Source organism: Artemia franciscana, chromosome 18 (genome assembly GCF_032884065.1).
Source record: "Artemia franciscana chromosome 18, ASM3288406v1, whole genome shotgun sequence".
NCBI classification, from domain to species: Eukaryota; Metazoa; Arthropoda; class Branchiopoda; order Anostraca; family Artemiidae; genus Artemia; species Artemia franciscana.
In genome coordinates this window covers 36103126-36122249 of record NC_088880.1, presented here as the reverse complement: position 1 = coordinate 36122249, position 19124 = coordinate 36103126, and the positions used below count along the sequence as shown (strand labels likewise).

Below are 19124 nucleotides of genomic sequence, written 5' to 3'. Positions count from 1 at the left end.
TCACATAGATAAATCTGGCACACATAGATATGAGCAAAGATATAGTAATATGGCTCACATAGATATGAGCAAATATATAGTAATCTGGCTCACATAGATAAACCTAGCTCACAGAGATATGAGCAAAGATATAATAATCTAGCTCACATAGATAAATCTGGATCAAATATATATGAGCAAAAATATAGTAATCTGGCTCACATAGCTAAATCTGGCTCACATAAATCTGAGCAAGGATATAGTAATCTGGCTCACTTAGATAAATCTATGTAATAAAGGCTATGCTGTGGAAAAGTTGTGTTGATAATGGAACCTATGATTGTTTTTGGAACACTTGAAACTTTTATTATTGAAAGCCAAGCGCAGCAGCCTAATATGAACGTACTCTCTGAAATTTCCGTCATAATTCAAGATTAAAAACAGTTTTGACGATCATTTTGGGAATAGATATAAAATTTGATTCATTGAGTTTGATTTGTAATCCATGTCAAGACAACTTACCAGCTATTATGTCAACAAAATAAAGTAAACAACTCATTGATTTAATGGTAGATATGTCACTGAAAAATATTTCTAATCCTAAACAGTTTTTGAAATTCTGGCTCTCAGTTGGTGGTAACTATCCTTGCCTTGATGAGGCTATGAAAGTCCTCCTCTTTAGTAGCTCATATCTATGTGAGGCCGGATTTCTGGCTATGCTTTACATTGAATCTAAGTACAGAAACAAAATTGTATGTATCAAACTCACTGCGATTAAAAGTAACTAAAGTTGATGTTGATGCTGAAACTCCGATGAAGAAAAAAGGAAATAACTACATCCTTCCCATTGAAAAAAACTTTGTAAAACAAAACTCGCAGGTGTAGTTATTTAAGTAATGAAAAAAAGAAATATTTAAGTCGTGTTTCTTATTTAACAGTCTTTAATTCCTATTGGTAACACTTGAGTTTTTTTTTATTTAGAAAAATAGGTTCCACTTGTTGTCACTACAGAGTCCGAGCACTATCAATATTAATGCCCTCTTTTCTCTAAGACACCAAAATATTGGGTGCCAAGACTGGATATTTTTGTTAGATGGCGCTGAGTTCAGTCATCTTTTAAAACCACTGCCCTAGAAGATTCTCTTAATCAGATCTTTTTTCTTGTTCAAATGTTTTCATGTGGCTAGCTTCAATTTTTAGCTAAAAGACATTAGTTGGTGTACCGAATAAAAGCTAAAATTTAAAGTCATTTAAAAAGAGATTAGTTATAGCTAGTTTGAAATATTAACAAATTGAAAGCCAGAAAACACGTTCTACATAAATTTCAGATCTCAAATCCATCTTAATAACTACAACAAAAATGATCACCATCTTTATAATTTAGAATTCCGAGGACATACCCAAACATAAGAAACATGCATTATAATAACTATAGCGTTTTTGACCAAAAGGAGAATTTGTATGTATAGCAAAAAAAGTTTGACGTAAGAAACACGCAATTGCGAACGTATTTTGAGATTGAAAATCGAGAGGAATAGAAAAGCAGACTACTTGATAAAATTTTCAGATTGAAGATAATTTTTGCGAATTATTGTTTTTCTTTTCAAATTATAAATTAAATCAACAATCTAAATAAAATGCTTCAACGCAACTTCCACAGGCTCAACGGTTTTAAAATACATTGGAAATGAGAAAATAAAATAAAAATGTAAAACTTCAAAATGGCAAAATACTTAAAAAAGGACAAAAATACAATAGAAAAATTTGTCCTTAAAAAAGGACAAACATAGAAATATTATACTTCGTGGGTTTAACACTACTCAGAGCCAATGATAGTGTTACATCTAAGGCAAAAACTGAGAAAGTGCGAAGTTAAATTTCGCACTTTCACCCCTTTAACTTCGCGCAGTTAAAAAGAAGATGTACTCCAACCAGCTTCAAAGAAGTGGGCTTGCTTATCACTAGAGAATAAAAAAGAAAAGGTATGCAAAACCACAACAGAAAATACATTGGGGTTAAAAAGGTAGTTCCGTTCGGGGATAAAGCTCATGTAGGCTACGCAAGAAAATAAGTCAGTCCGCCTTAGTGTTAGAGAATGAATTTAAATTGCATTATTTTTTTCTAGAATTAATTTTAGCTTCATGAAATATTTATTAATTGTTATATGTTATGCAACTTGCTTATTACGTAATACTGGTATAAATTTGAACTTTGCATGAACATTATTTGCTGCTATTTACCCATTTATTTTTGACGCACTTGTTATCTAATTGCTCATCTTATCTATCTTGTATGTGTCTTAGTATAAATACAAATTACCTAAAGAAAATTTTAATGTTAGTAATTGTGACCAATACAAACTATTGACACTATGAAATTTTTTCTAGCCTTTTTGGTGAGTTCTGTTTCCTTTCTGTTTTTTAGAATTTAAAATGAACGTCCGATAGTTTCTTTGATTAGCCTATGATCAAATTGTTATTTTGCTGTTTATTAAATGGATGTACCTCCAGAACGAGTTACTTTCCCTGGGGTTTCTGCTATATATCATCACTCCAGTGTGCTTTAAATAACCTTTTTAACGTAAAATATCTAAATAATTTATAATTAATAATTTGCAATTATTAATTTATGATTATTATTTATGAAATTTATAAATTAATTATTAATTAGTTTATGATTATTATTATTATTATAATTTACATAGTTTATTATTATAATGTAGTATGTGTATTATCATTGTTATTATAATTATTGTCATTATAAATTTATAATTTATAATTCATAATTCACAATTAATAGGTATATTAATAGATAATTTATAGTTTAACATAAATGAATTACTTATAATTCATTTAAAAATATTATTCTTTGAGTAGAACCTTCTAAGGACAAGGCAACAAGTAAAACACCTATGAACTCTTTTTCTCTGTGATCTAAGATAAATGACTTCTAACCTTATGTTTAAGCTAATGTGTCTCAATAACAACCAAAGGATCTAGTACCTTACAAATATCGAAGTTCTTACAATCGAAAGTAAAGAGCTACATTAGAACATTAAAAGTCACATTAAGAGTTACTTCTTAAGTTACATTAATTCCTAAAAATGATGCTAAGCGACGTTGAATAAATGTCCATGTGGTGAATTTCGCATATGCTGAATAAAGAATCAAGAAAAAAATCACGAATCATATGCCTGAATTTGCTCACGTAAGTTTTCTAATGTTGTACTAGAAAGAAACTCAACTGAACATGTCAAATGCTCTTTTTGTGCAGTTTAAAGGAAATTACAGGTTTTTTGCCTATTAATAACTGTAAGTGATGTGTACATACACCATTATATAACCAAAATAAAAATACTGTCATAATAGTGTGCTGTAAAGAGGAAGGTGGCTCTTGAAAAGAACATCAGTTTTTTTTTGCGGGGAAGGTGATGGCGACTGTTTTCTGGGATAAATATTTAATATATTTTCATTAATTCTTCAAAAAGGAAATACCTTTGTAGGAGCATACAAGAAAAAAACCTCCCGCATTTGCAGAAAAAATCCCTTTAACCAAAACAATGGAGCATAGGCGGTTACGATGGTACGACGCCGGTTATATGAAATAAGGTTTAGGCCATCCACCATATTCACCAGATCTATCCCAAAGTGGCTTATTTTTGTTCCCTAATCTAAATATTTGAATAATAGGTTGAAAGACATAAATTTTTGTCAAATGAGGAGACCATCACTTTTGTAAATGGTCATTTTTTAGAGAAAGGGCTAAAGGGATGGAAGCATCGCAAGGGAGAAGACTACTCACTAAAAAAAAATATTCGTAGGGAAACGAAAATGATTTAAAGGAAACAATGTCTTGTACTTTTGTTATCTCAGAAATCTTTCCAGCAGACACTACGCAGGGGTTTGTGAGAAGTATCAGAAAATTATGGGAAAAAATCGTGAGATCTCGGGGGTTCAGGAGGCTCTTCCCCCTCCTGCATTCCAGAATGTCTACTTTTTCTGAAATACTTATATTCTGCACACTAGAGAAATTTTTTTAAAGCTACAGTTTGTTAGAGGAAGTTTACGATCAGTCTTAATGTTATAATTAAACTACTAGGCCTACATTTACAATAATCTCGTTGTAGTGTTTTCTGAGGCTAAATTACAAGTGAACGATAAGGCTCAATACCACTTACTTCAAAACATCTACTTTTCTTACCTGTGGCATCTTATATGGTCCATTTATGCCTTCGTTACTATTCTGTTTATACTCTTTAGACCCTCTGGTAGTTGATTGACTATATAAATCTAGGGTTGAATCATGCATGACCAGTTCTCGTAACGCGTGATTGAGATATGTTTCCGCAAGGAATGGATCGAATTCTGAATTTTAAACCCTACCTAAATCAAATTAACTTATATTAAAAGTAAATGTTTGTCGTCAAGTTTATTGGTTTTACTGAGGTCCAAATAATGTTATTTAAAATGTTACTAACTGCTAATGCTTCACAGGCTGTTGTCAATAAACAACCAACCCCTAATACCAATTTATATCTTTTTAATCAACCCATGATGCTTTAACACATAGTTATTCGCTAATCAGAAGTTAATCTTCTTCCTATGAAAAGGGTTAATTTTTGTCATTCCAAACCCCTGTAAGAACGTGAGTTGCAAAACATGCATCCTTCGAACTAGTTTTACCTCATTTATGTGTTTGCAGCGTTCTTTGTACAAGAAATATTAATTATCTTACATTTAACAAGCAATAATTAGTACTATTCTTTTTTTTTATCTTAGCTGATTTGTCACGAGCCTCTTAAGAATTTTACCACATTTTAAACTATGTTTAAGTCAGTTTTTACTGCTCCATACTAGTGTAATCTGGTGTTTATTTTTTAGAGTCAACTTAATTCCAATAAAGTTAACACAATTCACTGACAAAAACTATTATTGTATATATACTTTCAATTTCAGTCATTGGTTGGGATTGCATCAGCAGCAGTCGAAACTGCACCATATGAAGTTATAAACACTGGTGTGGTAAGTCATTAGTATATGATCAAATTAAGCTTCTGAAGTTTAAACTGTTAGAAGGTCATAAGAATTTTAACAAAAAAATCACTAACTACTATTACTAATTACTAGGTAAGTGGAAGATTCGAAAACTATTCTATAAATCAGAAAGTTCTTCGTGAGTAAATATCTAATTTTTATGCACAATCCCTTTGCAGAGCAACTATGAAGCTTTTATCACAGTTTTTTTTTTAAAGGGTGAGCAGAATTAAAGAAGCATAAATAAGAGTGGGTCTTAGGCGAAAATCCACCCTTTCAAATTAATTAAAAACATTCACTGTTACAATATTTTTCAAATAACTAGCCTCTTCTTCATTTCTTATTTAGAAACCAACCCTGACAAAACAAACTCTTGAATATTTTCTAGCAGCATTATAAAAATTTGTCAGAAAATTTTTTACCTGATTTTGGCTGAAATACTCTATAAATGTCGTTTCAGATACATATTTTTATTGTCATTTATTGTTTTTTTTCTATTTTATGGAGAAAAATATCAACCATTTACATAACTACTGACTAAATTGAGATTTGAAAAGTCTTTATCCAAATACTAAATTGGTGAAATAGGATCTTTAACCACAGAAATAAGAGCGCAAACCTCAGCATCAGTTTGAAAATTGCTGAGTCTGTAGCAAAGGCATGCGCAAATTAAAACTAGGGAGGGGTAAGCTATGTTCCATTGGGTTATGACAGCTTACCATAGAAAAGGTGAATGAAACCAAAATACTAATAAGAATATGCATAATTTTAATAGTGCTTATCAACTAAGTTATTATAATGTTGGAACTGAAAAAAAGTTTCTGCTTACTTGTTTAGTACTTGCACTATTATCCTTTTTCGAGGATTTGATAGATAACTTTTCCAAAAACGGAGTTTCAATTCAGCAGTGATTTTCTTGAGAGAATTTCCTACGAACGAATTTCGAATTTCAAACGAATTCGAAATTCCTACAAACTACGAATACGAATTTCCTGCGAATCAAAGACAGCTAAGTCGATCTGCACTACACAGTATAGTTTCACAGCACTTTTACTAACGCAGAAAAAACAGTCAATATTTCAACGCTCTCTTTCTGATTTTTGACGGGTGGTATTGATATTTTTTTGGAAAAGTAATCAAACGCATAGGCTGCATCAAGTAAATTAAAAGAAATAAAATTAAAAAAAATTGCAAAAATACAGATAAAAAATAGCCTATTTCTTTAGAAATAGAGTAAGAACTTTTAAAGTTCAGTTTTAATAAGCAATGCAGTAAGCTTTGGCTCTCCTTCCTGTGGTTTCCTCTTAATTACTTTAGATTCCCCAACTTCTAGGGGGTAATTGTTCCCCTTGCCCCCCTCCCTGTGGGCATCAACTTGTAGAACTATCGTTTAGATTCTAGCATAGTAGTCTACTTTCGTCTGGTTAAACATATAATTTTGATATTCATGCACCTCTTTTCTTAGGATATATGGAGTTTGTAGCATAATAAAAACCCATCAATAAATTTGGGCATTATACAGTTTGTTTATAATGCTTTCAGAATAATGGGGGTTACAAGTTCTGTTATTTCGCTTGGCTTAAAAAGACCAGGAAAAATATGTGAAAATACGGTGGACAAAAAATAGAAGATAAATTTTTTTATTGTAGTTGATTTGAATAAACCTCTACATGCCAAACAATTCCTATATTAGAATATATTGGATTGGAAATGAAATTTTTGCTAATTAGATGTTGATGATTTGGGCTAATTTTTTTATTTTTCTATTTATTTTAAATTCATAGTTTTAACTTAATTTCAATTTCACTATAATATTATTATAATATTATACATGACATCTTAATAATAAAACAACAAAATTATTGTTTAACAATAAACAGTTAAATAATAAATGATTAGATAGCTAAATATATAAATAAAATTCAAAAGCTTTTACTTAACAATTAAAAATAATTTCGTTTTTTCGTATATCAAATCTAAAAAAAAGGTATGAAGACCCTGGGTGAGAAAAAGAAAAGATGTATATTTGTAGGTGTACTTATATTTAAGCTCCAAATACAGGGAAATCCCAAGAATTAGTAGGGGCTGAGAGGGTAAAAATTTCTCTATTATATAGGATGATTTATTTGATTTTTAGTCTTGATTCTGTTTTTTCACTTGATTATATTTTTATTCAATATCTTTGGTAGAAGTATTTGGCGCATAGGATAAACAACGATTATATCAGTTGGCTTTCAATAAGTAAATTTTATAGAAACACAATTTTTTTTTTAAATTCAAAGTTTATGTTCATTATTCACCCACTGAATCCAAACATACTACAATTGTAACGTCTTTTTTCTTACTTTTTCTATTTTAAAAATAAAGCCCCTCCTCGGGGCGGTTGGATGTTTTAAATCTAATCGTTTGATAACGAGGAAGCTTCAATGAAACTAATTTCTCCAAAGAAGTGCGATCAATGTGTATACACTAATATAAGTTACCTCTTAGGAATATGAAGTGAGACGATATCCCCAGAAGAAATGGGTCACTACTTCAATGGATGCTTTCACCTTTGAAGAAGTTGAGAGCCCCCTTTTTCGTACCCTTTTCAATTATATTGATGGTGGTAATGAAGCAGGTTAGTTTTCTAAAAATTATAATTACATAACAGTTTATGTTTTTAGGCCCCTCCTTGCTAAAAAGATCATATAATACAAAAAAAATTTTTGAGCATTTCCTTCTAATTTCTATTAGAACCATACATTTTTATACTATTTTCTGTCTTATTACGTCAAAAAGCCATCAAACCTTCAAGTGACGTTAAAAAGTGTGTTTCGCGAAACTTGAATTAAAATCAAGAAGTTGTGGGCATCAAGTCATGGCTAATTATAGAAAAATCCAAGACAGGTGGTCCAATTGAGTGAGAGACAACTCTAGCATAAGCCCTTTGTAGGATTGTATAAAAATGATGTGAGTTCAACTTTTGATAGATAATTCTATCTATCATTCGTCCATGCGCCATTCCCCTGGAAGAACTAAGGTCGGTAGTTACAGAACTAAGATATGAAAGATTGGACTAATTTTTGGTTGATGCATGACGGGCAATGTCCATTGGAAAAAACCGGGACTGAATTTGCTTAGACTCACGGGTGAACAAGTGAGACCTACGCCAAATAGGGTTGGCCGCTTGTAGTCTAAAGGTGGAATACCGTGTCACGGGATTGACACATTACCAAAAAGTCTCCTGGACTCGTAGGCCAACGGTGAAATCTATAGTTTTCCAAGTGTTTGGTTAAATGGCACAGGTAATTGATGGGAGTAACTATGACTTTCTTATTGGACTAACACTTGTTTGCTAGCTTCTAGAAAGGCTCACCTGCCTAGAGTCTCAGGCAGGTTGACCAAGAATTTAAAATTGACATAGGACCATTAGATTGCCTGGAATGAGAGTTAAACAAGGCACGCCTGTTTACGGTTGACAAGCATCTGTCCAGAGATCAATTTCCAAGAAGTTCGGTGTAATGGCGTTTTTTGTAAAATACGGTACTTGACGGCAATTAAATAAAACAAAAGTTTAGGAAATTGAAAGTGAGGAGCAATGTTAAAATTTAAAATAAACAGAAATTACTCCGTACATGGAAAGGGCTGTCCCCTCCTAAATACCCCGCTCATTAGGCTGTACTCTTTTAATATTTTTAAAAAAGCTTATGATTCTAGTTATGTGACCTTTTTGTTTTAGGATTCATTCTTAAGGAATGGGGACAAAATGTCGAACTTTAGCGTAGAGAGTAGGGTATTGGAGAGTAGCAGCCTCCTTTCATATATGGCATAGTTCCTGCTTGTTTTAAGTTCTAAGTTCCTGCTTGTTTTAAGTTTTAACATAGATCATTTCCTTCAGTTTAAAAAACCTGTTTTTTGCTTGTTTTTGTTTTTTTTTGAATCAGATCGTTTTTCAAACAATGTAATAAAATCTACCTACTTCTCCGTGAAAATTCCTCCCTCCTCAAAAATCTCTCCACGGAAAGTTCCTCCTGTGTAAGATTTTCATCCAGGAAATTACCCTTGCAAAATTCCATCGTCGCTTCGAATTTCCCCCAAAATAATCCTTGTGAACTATTCAACCTGAAAAATTCTCCTTAGTATTATTCAGTTTGAAAAGAGATTTTTTTTATATATATTTTATTTCTGATCGTTTTTCAAGTCAAGCTAATTTTCCCGATCCCTCCCTATGTGGAAAATTCTCCTCGGGATCACTCCTAAATCGGAACTTTCTCCCTCGGAAAATTTCTCCACAGGGACTTTCTCCTGATGATGATTTCCACATGGAGAATTTATCCCTCAGAAACCTCTCCCCCATAACTGAAAACTCCCGCAAGAGATTTACAAACCCAGTAAATTTTTTCTTGAAATATATCCCTATTTGTCAAATTAAGTCGCCAAAGAGAAATGAAGGCAAATAAAACGAATTTGGGACCTGAATTCGGGCAAATTCATCCCTGTAAAGATTCCCTTGAAAGGCTCACTTCCTGAAACTTCCCTCCCAACAAAAAGGGCTCCCAGTAGTAATTACCCATCCAGAGCCACCTCCCCCCAGAAAAATATCTGAGTAGTTCCCAATAACAAATATTATATGTAAATAATGGATGAATTTGATAGCTTGCAGCCCTTTCCCCTGGGGCTCGGGAATTTTGTAGCCCAAAAGTATGGTTATTGGACATTTTAACTATGCTGAACAAATTTCATATAATAAAATTTTGGCGGGAAGGCTATGGGAGGAAAAGAGCGCTGGAAGGAGGCAGATTGCCCTCCAATATTTTTGGTCACTTAAAACGAGCACAAGAACTTTTAACATCCATTCAATTGCACACCCTCCAAATTTTATGTGACAATTGAATCGATATGATCACCCCTGGCAAGAACGAAACAAAAATAAAATAAACACTCGTCCCTTCTGCGTGATTAAATAAAAAATATAGTTTTTAAAAATGAAAGTAAGGAGCAATATCAAATCTAAAATCGAACAGAAATTGTTCTGTATATCAAAGAGGCTTTCACCATCTCATTACCCTGCTCTTTACGCTAAAAACTTTCGGCTGCTATTGAGTCGTGTCGCTCCTTATCAGTTCGTTGCCAAGGACTATTTGATTTTTCTTCTCGCAAAAAATACAAAACTCCACATTTTTACAGATGGCAACTTAAAAAACATACAGCAGGGTTATCTGATACACCGAATCTGATGATTTTGAATAAAATTTCTTGACTTTTAGGGGGTGTCTTTCCCCTTTTTCCAAAATCCAGCAAATTTTCTTGGGCTCGTAGTTTTTGAAGGGTACTACTAAATAAATCTTATATATTTGGGATCAGCATAGAAAGCTAATCCTTTTGGTATATCTCTTGTTTTTAAAATTTTATTTTAAAGAGTTACGGTTACTATCGAGCCAAGTCGTTCCTTACCTTCAGTTCTTTACAAAGAACTGTCTGACCAAAGCATTTATGTTTAAACTTCTGTGTTCTTAATAACAAATTCCCTACTTATCGGTTATATAGTAGACACTCGGGAAGTGATATTCTATTAATGCTAATGGAATCAAACAAAATATGATGAAAACATAATAGTTTAGAAACAAATTTGGGCTATATATTTGAAAATTAGGGGGGGGGGGTAAAGCATAGCATATATTATACTAGCCTAACCAAACCAAAATACCAACTAAATACTTTAATAAGATATAGCTACAATTTATTTTCCAGCCAAGCCAAGGCTAATTGTGTGATATAAAGAGGTTACTTGATAACTTTATTGTGTCATGTTCGCATCATCCGCGATCGAAATTCTATAGTGTTCGCTATATAACCGATAAGTACGCCAAATTCCATCAATCAAAACACCTCTTTTGATGGTATATGTGTCTGTGTAAGAGTGGCACTTTCATGCATGCATGGCAGAATTTAGGTTACATACTGAAACTAAATATGAAATACATGTCTGAAATACACGTCTAGGAATGATAGTCTTTGGTCATGGGCGTGAAAGCCGATTTACCTGATTAAGAACAAAACCGGTTTCAGTGAAACATTGCATACAAACAAATTTTTCTGTGGAAGTAAAAAGACATTAAAATTCAAAAGAACATTTAAGATCAGTACCTGTTGATTTATGAATTAGGTGATATGAAAATATATAAATAACAGCTAAATTCTTAATTGCGACAATGAAACAATGTAAGATACAGTTCCAGGAGGTTTGGACTTCACCTCTGGAGGTTTCTATTAGCAACAACAAAAAAGCAAAAAAACCTAAAACATGCAAAAAGATAACTGAAAAAGATGAAAAACACTGTGCACAGTGATGTATGCACAGGATGGGATTCGCTGGGTCCCCTCCAGCCCTATTTTTATCATCTAGCACTTCCTATTTGAATTATCAAATCAAATTAGTTTCTGTTTATTAAAATTGCCTCCCTTTTAACAGTTTTTTGTCATTGAACCCCCACATAAAGTTTTGGGGACGTGTCTGACTATACATCATTCTCAGAACAGTGTGATAAAGTATTTTTTTCGACTTTTTGTCCTAGTGTTTTGTCTAAAAACAAGAGCTAAGAGCTCATATGGCACTTGTGACGAGGCGAGAAGAGCTAAGAGCCAAGAGATCATATGGTATGAGCTCTAACAAAATTCTATGAATCAATAGATTGATTTAAAAAGGAAAATAAGATGCTTAATGCCGGTCAGGATTTAAAATAAGAGCTCTGAGTCACGATTTCTTTCTAAATATCAAAATTCATTAAGATTCGATCACCCACTCGTAAGTTATAAATACCTAATTTTTTCTAATTTTTCCTCTCCCTTTAGCCCCCCAGATGGTCGAATCTGGGAAAAAGACTTTATCAAGTCAAATTGTGCAGCTCCCTGACACGCCTATCAATTTTCATCGCCCTTGCACGTCCAGAAGCACCAAACTCGCCAAATCACTGAACCCCTCCCCGCAACTCCCCCAAAGAGAGCGAATCCAGTACGATTCTGTCTATCACGTATCAAGGACATTTGTTTATTCTATCCACCAAGCTTCATCCCGATTCCTACATTCCAAGTGTTTTTCCAAGATTTCCCCCTCCAACTCCCCCCAATGTCAAACGATCTGGTCGGGATTTGAAATAAGAGCTCTTAGACATGAATTCTTTCTAAAATAAAATTTCATTTAGATCCGATCATCTATTCGAAAAATAAAATACCCCAATTTTCACGTTTTCCAAGAATTCCAGTTTCCCCCTCCAACTCCCCCCAACGTCACAGGATCTGGTCGGAATTTAAAATAAGAACTTTAAAGCACAAGATCCTTCTAAATATCAAATTTCATTAAGATCTGGTCTCCCTTTCGTAAGCTACAAATACCTCAATTTTCAAAATTACCCCCCCCCCCTCCAATTCCACCAAGGAGAGCAGATCCGGTCCGGTTATGTTAGTCACGTATCTTAGACAGGTTTTTATTCTCCCCATCCAGTTTCATCCTGATCTCACCGCTTTAAGTATTTTCCCCCTCCCCCAACTGCCCCCCCCCAATTACGCTTGATCCGGTTGAGATTTAAAATAAGAGATCTGAGTTACGATGTCCTTCTAAATATGAAGTTTCATGAAGATCCGATCACTCCTTCGTAAGTTAAAAATACGTCATTTTTTCTTATTTTTCAGAATTAACCCCCCCCCCCAATAGATCGGATCCGTTCCAATTATGTAAATCAGGTATGTAAGACTTCTGCTTATTTTTCCCACAAAGTTTCATCCCGATCCCTCCAATCTAAGCGTTTTCCATGATTTTAGGTTCCCCACCCCAAACTTCGCTTAACGTCACCAGATCCAGTCAGGATTTAAAATAAGAGCTTTGAGACACGATATCCTTCTAAATATCAAATTTCATTGAGATCCGATCATCCGTTCGTAAGTTAAAAATACCTCATTTTATCTAATTTTCAGAATTAACCCCTCCCCCAACTACCCCAAAGAAAGCGGATCCGTTCTGGTTATGTCAATCATGTATCTAGGACTCGTGATTATTTTTTCAACCAAGTTTCATCCCGATCCCTCCACTCTAAGCGTTTTTCAAGTTTTAGGTTTCCCCCTCCCAACCCCCCCCCCAATGTCACCAGATCTGGTCGGGTTTAAAATAAGAGCTCTGAGCCACGATATCCTTCTAAATATTAAACGTCATTGAAATCCGATCACCTGTTCGTAAGTTAAAAATACCTCATTTTTTCTAATTTTTCAGAAATACCCCCCCCCCCCAACTATCCCAAAGAGAGCGGATCCGTTCCGTTTATGTCAATCATGTATCTAGCACTCGTGTTTCTTTTTCCCCTCCAAGTTTCATCCCGATCCCTCCACTCTAACTGTTTTCCAAGTTTTAGGTTTCCCCCTCCCAACTCCCCCCCCCCCCAATGTCACCAGATCCGGTCGGAATTTAAAAAAGAGCTCTAAGACACGATATCCTTCTAAACATCAAATTTCATTGAGATCTGATCACCCGTTCGTAAGTTAAAAATACCTAATTTTTTCTAATTTTTCAGAATTCCCCCCCCCCAACTACCCCAAAGAGAACAGATCCGTTCCGATTATGTCAATCATGTATCTGGGACTTGTGCATATTTTTCCCGTCAAGTTTCATCCCGATCCCTCCACTCTAAGTGTTTTCCAAGATTTTAGGTTCCCCCCCTCTAACTCCCCCCCCAACGTCATCAGATCCGGTCGGGATTTCAAATAAGATCTCTGATACACAATATCATTCCAAAAGTCAAATTTCATCAAGATCCAATCACCCATTCATAAGTTAAAAATACTTCATTTTTTCTATTTTTTCCGAATTAACCGGCCCCCACTCCCCCTCAGATGGTGAAATTGGGAAAACAACTATTTCTAATTTAAGCTGGTCCCTTCTCTGATACGCCTGACACATTTCATCGTCCTAGCTTACCTGGAAGTGCCTAAAGTAGCAAAACCGGGACCGACAGACAGACCGACAGAATTGGCGATTGCTATATGTCACTTGGTTAATACCAAGTGCCATAAAAACAAGTCATGACTGTTATAATAACTGTTAAGGCCGTATCTAGGGTGGGGGTAGGAAGTTTGAACCCCGAAATTTTTGTCCGATCAGATTCTCGAAAAAATGCCGCGTCCCTCCTAACAAAATTCTGGATACGGCTTTGATAGCTGTACATAAGGTGTGCACCAATTTTTCACCATTTTCAAAATACCCATACTTTGTCCACATATCTAGAAACAACCTCTTTTTTGTTTTCCTTTGCCCTTAGTATTATTTATTTTGAATAACAAAAGTTATTTCACTAGGATAACTGCTTAATAATTACTCAGTAACACAACTGCGTTACTTTCCTTGGGATAATGAAATATGGTCTACAACCTACAACTGAGAGAACGACACCCGCCGCGCACGTAATGAGAGCAAAGTTGTTCAAAAATGTCGTCGTATTCCGCTATTATCGTTACTACAACTTTGTCACCGAACTAAAACACTGTTCTTACTATTTATTTTGAACATTTATTTTGTTCTCAAAATATTTGTTACTTGTTTGCATTTTATAGTTTAATTCTATTTTTTACTATAAAATTTATACATTTTTTGGGGGGGTGGTAAGAGTTTTTCAACTGCATTTTAAAAACCAACTTACGAGTTGGAGAATTTTTGTTAGTTTTTTAGGATAAACAGCGCGTTAGCCCGGTAAACGACCCGTTAGACTATTTTATCTGAAATAAAACGTAATTTAAATATTATAGTGCATTGGTTGTTAAATAACAACTCTTACAATCCATGAATAATATTGTCAACAAGGGGCTGATGGGATCAAAAGTTGAAGATTCACAGTGCTGATTTATTTGCCCTGTCACCCTGAGCTTGATGCAAGTTCACAGGGCCTAGTTTATGTCTTGTCATTACCCAAAGAGTTATAAACAAATCTGGTATTCTACAATATTTATGAAAGGGGTCTGGTGTAGATCCCTGGTGTATGCTAATTAGCTGTTATTCTCACAACGCCCTTTTAGGCGTATTTAGTTATTGATTTGCCATGAATTGACAGTCCTTGTCAATGAAGAATAGTCGGAAATGCAATGTTGTGATATTTATCAAACAGTTCGTGGTAACGAACTGTAGTAAGGAGCGACCCGGCTCAATAGTAACCAAAACTCTAAAAAATTGAATTTTGATATCAATAGCTACATCAAAAGAATCGCATTTTAATGCTGATTTTAAATATATAAGTTTAATCAAGTTTAATCTTACCCATCAAAAGTTACGAGCCTGAGAAAATTTGCCTTATTTAAGAAAATAGGGAGAAACACCCCCTAAAAGTCGTAGAATCTTAACGAAAATGACACCATCAGATTCAGCGTATCAGAGAACCCTACTATAGAAGTTTCAAGCTCCTATCTACAAAAATGTGGAATTTTGTATTTTTTGCCAGAAGACAAATCACGGGTGCGTGTTTATTTATTTTTTTTTTTTTTGTTTTTTTTTTTTTCTTTTCCCCAGGGGTCATCGTATCGACCAAGTGGTCCTAGAATGTCGCAAGAGGGCTCATTCTAACGGAAATGAAAAGTTCTAGTGCCCTTTTTAAGTGACCAAAAAAATTGGAGGGCATCTAGGCCCCCTCTCACGCTCATTTTTTTCCCAAAGTCAACGGATCAAAATTTTGAGATAGCCATTTTGTTCAGCATAGTCGAAAACCATAATAACTATGTCTTTGGGGATGACTTACTCCCCCACAATCCCTGGGGGAGGGGCTGCAAGTTACAAACTTTGACCAGTGTTTACATATAGTAATGGTTATTGGGAAGTGTACAGACGTTTTCAGGGGGATTTTATTTTGTTTGGGGGTGGGGCTGAGGAGAGGGGGCTATGTTGGAGGATCTTTCCTTGGAGGAATCTGTCATGAGGGAAGAAAAATTCAATGAAAAGGGCGCAGGGTTCTCTAGCACTACTATAAGAAAACAATGAAAAATAAACATGAAAACGTTTTTTCAAATGAAAGGAAGAAGTAGCATTGAAACCTAAAACGAACAGAGATAATTACGCATATGAGGGGTTCTAAAAATACTTTAGTATAAAGAGCGAGGTATTTAGGAGGAGATAAATACCTTGCTCTTTATGCTAAAGTATTTTTAGTAATTTCAACTATTTATTCTACGGCCTTTCTGATTCAGGGGTCATTCTTAAAGAATTGGGACAAAACTTACGATTTAGTGTAAAGAGCGAAGTATTAACGAGGGTAAAAACTCCCTCGTATACATAATAAAAATATAAGGTTATGAAAGTTTGTTATGTAAGTTAATTCTTAAGCTACGTGTATTTCTTACTAATAAAAACGTTCATTAAAAATTAAAAGTTCTAGTTGCCATTTTAAGTGACCGAAAAATTGGAGGGCAACTAGGCCTCCTTCTCCACCCCTTGTTTCTCAAAATCGTCTGATCAAAACTAAGAGAAAGCCATTTAGCCAAAAAAAGAATTAATATACAAGTTTCATTTTAATAATTTATGTGCGGAGAGCCAAAACCAAACATGCATTAATTCAAAAACGTTCAGAAATTAAATAAAAAAAACTAATTTTTTTAGCTGAAAGTAAGGAGCGACATTAAAACTTAAAACGAACAGAAATTACTCCGTATATGAAATGGGTTGTCCCCTCCGCAATCCCTCGCTCTTTACGCTGAAGTTTGACTCTTTGCCACAATTCTACTTTTTAAAACAATTAAAAGCTTTAGCGTAAAGAGCGAGGGATTGCGGAGGGGACAACCCATTTCATATACGGAGTAATTTCTGTTCGTTTTAAGTTTTAATGTCACTCCTTACTTTCAGCTAAAAAAATTAGTTTTTTTTATTTAATTACACAATAGACTGAACATTGAATACGACAGAATGTTGATTTCATACAATAGACCATATGATAGAACATATATGGATACAATAGACCATATGATAGGCTTGAGGATTGCTACACTCTTTAGGCTTATTAACTAGTAACCATCCATTTTAAACACCGTAGTGATGCAAATATAGTTCACATTTTTAAGAAACAGGTACAAACTCTCTTGAAAATGGAGGATCATCGTAACTTCGGTACTTGTGCCTTATAGCCACCACACTAGAACCTAACCAAAATACCAACTAAATATTTAATTAATATAGCTATAATGTAGTTTTTTCATCGAGCCAAAGCTAATATTGTCTGGTAAAAGACCATGAAAACCGATTATTGTCTCATTTTCGCGATACAAGATCCTGAGTGTGGTGGCTATAAGACAAAAGTGCCCAAATTCTTTAAAATCATTCGTTATTGTCTTTCAGCAAGCACTTGCGCAATGTGGAACCAATGTCTTTCCGACTCTTTAAAGGGCTTTCATAAATTCATTGTTTCGACAGGGGGGGGGGGGGGAATCGAAAAAAATTCCGGTTTGACCCATAATTTTTTGTATTTTCCCCACTCTTCATTCTTTTTTTGTTCTTTTAATTTGTGTCACTCCTTACTCCAAATTCAATTGCTGCCTATGTGTCTCTCTTTTGATCTAATAAAATGCCTCCATATCAAAATTAAAGAAATATTTTCCCTTTCATTTTGTCCCTTCCTTTTCTTTAATTTATTATTTTCTTGAGTTCAAAATTCAAGAAAACGGGTGCGGTCTTGGGGAGGGCAAGCTCTAGGCATGGCGCCAGAGTTTATACAGAATTCTTTTCTACAATTTCCTAAAAGGGTAATTTGGCCCTTCCATAATCTTCTGTTCTACCCCTCTCTCCCATTCCCGAAATAATTTTCTGCACATACCAGAGTGACAGGCAAAGTAAATAAAGTAAGTATAGTTTCATGAAAAAAAATTAAAATGAGTCAAATTTGACCAAAACCCATGTTTATTCTGACTACAACTGCGGGTATAAGCCTATAGACATAGGAACAGTTAGCTTCAGAGCTTTCATATACCCCATCCCAACTTCCAGAGCTTTCGATTTGAGACAAGAGTCAAACACATACGATAAAAGAAAATTTAGAAGGTTTGGTAGGCCTACTTTAATTTAAAAAATGGTTGACTCATGCACAAAATTATTTCTCGTCCTTCTTCTTGCAGCAGGGTAAGGCGTTTTTTTCCGCCCCACCTGACATCTGAGATTCAGATGTTACTTGAGAATCTGCTTAACCGTAATTGCTTAAATACGTTTTAAAGTTGTAAATATAAGAGAAAATATGCCTCTTAGAAACCGTAAATTTTATAGTCTTCTGCTACGAAATTTTAACGATTTTTAAACCCCTAAGCTTTTCAGAATTTCCGACACTTCTTATTCAACTTATCAAATATAAAAATAACTATTAAAAATTTTTCTCAACTTAAGTTAATTTATCAAAAATTATCAAATATAAAAATTACTAGTGGGCCCCAAAAAAAATCTTACGTACGAGCCTGGAACCCCCTAATATTAATGTGATTTTCGGCCACTCCTTCCCTCGTAGTGCAAAATAGTGTTTCAGTCTATGATAAATGTTTTTAAACATATTTTGGCTAAGTTATCAGATTATCAATATCTATTTTTTTGTAGGAACTTTATTTGTCAGAGGGTGGATCTCCTTCCCTGGATCATACTTGATAGAAGAAAAAATAGGCACTGCAGCTAAAATTTGTCGTACCTCAAAACCGTGCTTTTGTTCATTTAAAGTAGAATAATTTTTTTATAATTGGTAATGTCAAGTACTCCCAGCCAAACACCATCTGAAAACAATGACATGATGTCATTCAACGGGTAGCTGAGGCATCCCTGAAGATGCAACAACCTCATCAGCAGGGTTGCCACTTCTAGCATGAAAGTGCTATTTTGACACTATTCCATTGCGTGTAGCACTGTAGCACGTGCTCAGGGTTGCTAAAATAGTGCTAAAATAGCACAGAAGTGCTATTTTAGCGCTGTTATTATCATTCTTTGACACCAGCACCGAAAATCGCTATGTTGCACGCAGATTTGGGCAATTGTAGCACTTTGAAACTGACCATGGCGACAACCCTGAGCATCAGTATCTTTCCGATATTCACCGGAGTATACACCTTTTTTGCTTTTTTTATTCCTCAAGGCAAGCGAGC

The 19124-nt window shown here is 34.4% G+C and overlaps 1 protein-coding gene and 1 long non-coding RNA gene across 2 annotated transcripts in view; one reads left to right on the top strand and one right to left on the bottom strand.

Annotated features, from left to right (window-relative positions):
• LOC136038951 (uncharacterized) overlaps positions 1–19124 on the bottom strand; it is a 37856-nt gene that overhangs the window by 17143 nt on the left and 1589 nt on the right. Inside the window, exon 2 of the long non-coding RNA XR_010620345.1 lies at positions 8974–9116. This is a non-coding gene — a long non-coding RNA (uncharacterized LOC136038951). The remainder of the gene's footprint in view (positions 1–8973; positions 9117–19124) is intronic.
• The window catches only part of LOC136038950 (heme-binding protein 2-like), a 31919-nt gene continuing 15068 nt past the window's right edge, over positions 2274–19124 (top strand). Inside the window, exons 1-3 of the mRNA XM_065722465.1 lie at positions 2274–2374; positions 4935–5000; positions 7503–7632. Coding sequence (XP_065578537.1) covers positions 2351–2374; positions 4935–5000; positions 7503–7632 — 220 coding nt within the window. The 5' untranslated portion in view covers positions 2274–2350. The remainder of the gene's footprint in view (positions 2375–4934; positions 5001–7502; positions 7633–19124) is intronic.